At 47.8% G+C, this 4,001-nt stretch overlaps 1 protein-coding gene across 1 annotated transcript in view; it reads right to left on the bottom strand.

Annotated features, from left to right (window-relative positions):
* LOC102198148 (ephrin type-B receptor 4-like) overlaps nucleotides 1-3,995 on the bottom strand; it is a 33,463-nt gene extending 29,468 nt beyond the window's left edge. Inside the window, exon 1 of the mRNA XM_005754386.1 lies at nucleotides 3,555-3,995. Coding sequence (XP_005754443.1) covers nucleotides 3,555-3,663 — 109 coding nt within the window. The 5' untranslated portion in view covers nucleotides 3,664-3,995. The remainder of the gene's footprint in view (nucleotides 1-3,554) is intronic.
* Nucleotides 3,996-4,001: the final 6 nt, after the last annotated feature.

Raw genomic sequence — 4,001 nt, 5'->3', positions numbered from 1 at the left:
TCCTAAACCCTCCTCTACCTGGTCAGGTTATTTTTTACACTGAAAAATGCAAACACTTTTAACTTTGAGAGAACAAAATTCCTATTTTTGTGATTTTACATACATTATTATTATTACTTTCTTTAAAAACTTTACGTGCTTCTCTTTCTGGACATACCATTTGTGCACTCATTTAAATGTTACAGCTGATATTGTTAGAAAGGTCAAACCTAACATGTGGCTGGCATTTTATTTTGAAAATCCTGGCGGCACTCTCACAGGTCTCATATGCCCGTCTTTATTGTGAGTGTGAGGGCTAAACCTCCAAAGGGCCAATCAACAGATTAACAAACCGGCACTTAACATGTAAATCCTCAGTCAGAAATTAAATCCAGCGCCTTTAAAGGGATTTATGGACGGAAGAAAGGCGCCGAGAGGGAGAGGTGGAGGCAGGAGAAAGAGGTGGAGAGGGGGAGGTTTGGTGTGTGCGCGGGGTTAAAATAAGAACAACAGAACAAAGACAAGAGGAGAGAAAAGACAGGGAGCAGATGGAGCACAATATGTGGACACACCCACAGTAAAAAAAGCTTCTGCGGCACCAGAGTCCAGAGGAAAGACGTCTAATTTAACCACTTTAGCTAATTTCACTGTTTTTATGTGAGAAACTCCTGATTTCATGTGACCCTCTATGCTGAGAGGTGGAGCGCGAGAAGCCGGCACAGAGAGCGAAGCTCAACCGGGTGAAGCAAAGCTGGATGATCCTTCAAAGGGTTAAACAGTAAAGTCCCAGAGAGGCTTCAAACAGCCTTCAGAGTCTGAACACACACACACACACACACACACACACACACACACTATTGTTTTCTAACTGGTAATTTTCTGGTTTGGCAGGAAACAATGATCCTGCTTCCAGCACACACACAAACACACTCAGCTGCTGATTAACCTGCCGTTAAAGAGCGAGTGTGTGTGAATCTGTTATTTATTTATCCTCAAGTCTTCCTGAGTGTCTGTTTGTGTAAACTTCAGTCGACTGCACACACGCTCACGAGGCTGCTGAGGTTTAATACGGTCGTGAGTTCCTCCAATGTCCGCTCGAGACTAAAGCGCCGACTCCATCCTCGGACTAAAACGTCCATGTTTACAGCACAAATGAATACAATCAGCCTGAGACAAAAACACTGAGAAACAGAAGTGTAGTGGTTTATTGAGGCAGAGATGCAGATTAATGACAGAGGCAGGAGGTGTTGAGAAACATGAGGATGTGTGTTTAAGAACCTCAGAAGCCGTCACTCAAAGCATTTTAGGCCTAGTTCAGAGTTTCTGTGGAGACAGGTGTTGTTTTACAGGTGGTGGAGTTCCACAGGGCTTCATTGTCGGTCCTCTACTTTTTATTCACATGTAATTATGCTCGTTTCTAACAGCACAACTGTGAAGGAGGATGAATGCCTTAATAACTCTGCTGTTTAAACTGTAACAAGGCTTAAAGTCTGCATTATTAGGGTTGTAGCTAAGTTTTTGCTGTTGGAGCCTTTTTGAGCCTTTTTAATGGCACTACCTGACCAATGACATGGCTGCCAGAAGTCTCGGCTCCGGTTTTAATGAGTGAAATGTTACCGAGCACTAACGAGCAGGTATCTGTAGATCAATAACCCTGCAGTTAAACCATTTATCAGCTATCAAACAGTTTGTTGTTTCAGCTCTCAGACCCTCGGCCCCTGCGTCTCTACTTCCTGTCCTCTTCCTGTTGGGGAGGGGGGTCACGTGACAGTCAGCTGCTCCTTTGTGTTGACAAACGGCATGATAGATAAGGTATTGGTAACCAGTCACATGCTGATCTGAAGCAGCTGCAGCACTGTTGGTTTCCTGCCTGCTGGTTTTAAACTGGCTCCCCTCAGCGGGTATCAGCACGCATGTTTAACACTTTTAAAGCTGGTTTAGGTTTTTTGGGGCGTCAACAGGCGCTCTGGAAACAGCAGCTTCTCTGATCACATGACCGCTTTATCAGGAAAACTAAACTGTGTCACATTTAGCTGGTCCTAATAAACCGGCGAGCTTCTGCTCTCTGAGCTAACACAGCCTGAAAGCGCTAACGCTGATTTGTTATCTCCAGATGGCCCTGAAGCTAAAAACTGAATTTAAACACGGTGGAGTCGCGTGATGACAGAAGGATGATTGTTTTTACTGCTGCTCAGACACAGCACTGAACGTGTAAGAGGATTCCTGATCAATAACCAATAAATCCTCAAATCAGCTGCAGTAAAAAGCTCCAGAGCTCTGTCTGAGCGCGCTCTGTGACCACATCAGCCCAGGTGGGAGCTCAGCTCAGCCTGGGCTCCTCTCACGTTAGAGCTCAACAACAAAAACCCAAGAAACGCTGGAGCTGACTGAGCGCGCTCAGACGGCGTCCTGCTCGGTCACAGCCGATGATAGGCTCACGGTAAACTGTGAGTGTGCGCTCTCAGTGACTACTGATTTTTTCTGTTTACTTCTCAGTGAACAGGATGCTTCCTCGTTTCTTATCGTTTTATTCTCACGTGTTTATTTATTTCCCCCCGTGTTTGCTGTCCTGATGTCTGATTGGCTCTTTCAGATTTTATCATGATGTAAATAAAACACGTTAACAAAATGTTTGACACTTTTATAAAAGCACAAAAGTTTTCAGTTTAAGTTTTACTGTAACGCACAAAATATAAAAGGTTGGATTTTTGAGTGAATCTGATTTCTAATCTGATCAGCACAAACATTTCTACACACTTTATCTTCTAAACAGCAACTTTAAGTCACAGTTGAGATTTTTCTCATGTTTTACGTTTGTGTTGTGTTAAAACTAAAACAGTGAGAACACAAACACGTTCAGCTGTTTCCACCTAAAGCCTCAAACTGTCTGCTATTCTGTTTTGCTCGACCTTGACCTTTGACCTGCCGTGTGTCCCGCTCACAGCCACAGCTAACATGTCATTACTGTGGAGGCTCCTTAGAATGAGTGAAGAAGTAAACCGCAGAGCCACAACAACACAACAGCCCTCATCAGACCTTCAGAGCGCCACACGGCTCCACGCCATCGCTGGGAGGCTGACCCGCAGCCTCGGTATGAGCAACGGACCCAAGCAGTTAGTCAGCTACTCATGAACATGCAGGTAAAGGTGTGCACAGCTCACTACCTGCACCTGCTTACAGGCACAAGCTCTCCTCACTGTGCAGTGTCACAGGAATCCTATTTATCATAAACCACGGGGTCAAACCCTGAACACAGACCTGCTGATGGGACAGACGGAGCCAAGAAACCCGAGTTTACTGCAGTAAAGACGGATTTCACTGCCGCTCAGACTCTGCGGCAGTAAAAGCACGTCAGTCGTACTTTTGTTTGAATATTTGTCAAACTTCTCTGAGCTGAATGTAAAAACGTATTAACCACAGAAGAAGAAAGGGGTCCGGTTTCCCCTCCGAGGTGTGTGACTGAACCTCTCTCTGAGGCTCGATGGGTCTGTAACATTGCGTCATCGTTTCTGGGCCGATGCAGTCTGATCGATCAGCAGCTGTGGTCGATAACGAGTGTATTGATCAGTACTCACCTTCCTCCGCCCCGCAGGAGCCCAGCAGCACCGCCAGCAGCGGGAGGAGCAGCAGCCCGCGGCAGGAGGAGGCCCGGCCGTGGGCCACGGGGCCCCGCTGAGCCCCCATTACTCCGTCCCGGTCGCACCTATCGATCACCGATCACTGACGTCAGCTGGGCTCGGTCTCCGCCGGCCGCGCGCGCCTCATTGGAGCCGAAAAGTTCGAGAAAAAGAAAAAAGTCCTCAAAGTGTCCAAGATGGAGGCCGGAGGGAGTCACGGCACCGGCTCCTTCAGCCGCTCCGAGCTCTCAGCCTGCTCTCTGCTCCCACCCGGCTCCCCCTCATTCCTCCATCCCTCCTCCAGCGTAGAGCAGCGGGGCGCGGCTGCCTGCGAGGCCGTCTGAGGAGCAGCTAGAGGCGGCTTGGAGAGCGCGCAGGGGTCGGTGGGACAGCTGGAGGTGGGGG

Source organism: Pundamilia nyererei, unplaced genomic scaffold (assembly GCF_000239375.1).
Source record: "Pundamilia nyererei isolate P.nyererei 1_Seehausen unplaced genomic scaffold, PunNye1.0 scaffold00556, whole genome shotgun sequence".
Lineage (NCBI taxonomy): Eukaryota > Metazoa > Chordata > Actinopteri > Cichliformes > Cichlidae > Pundamilia > Pundamilia nyererei.
Note: the sequence above shows the minus strand (reverse complement) of the source record. Positions and strands in the feature narration are given on the sequence as shown.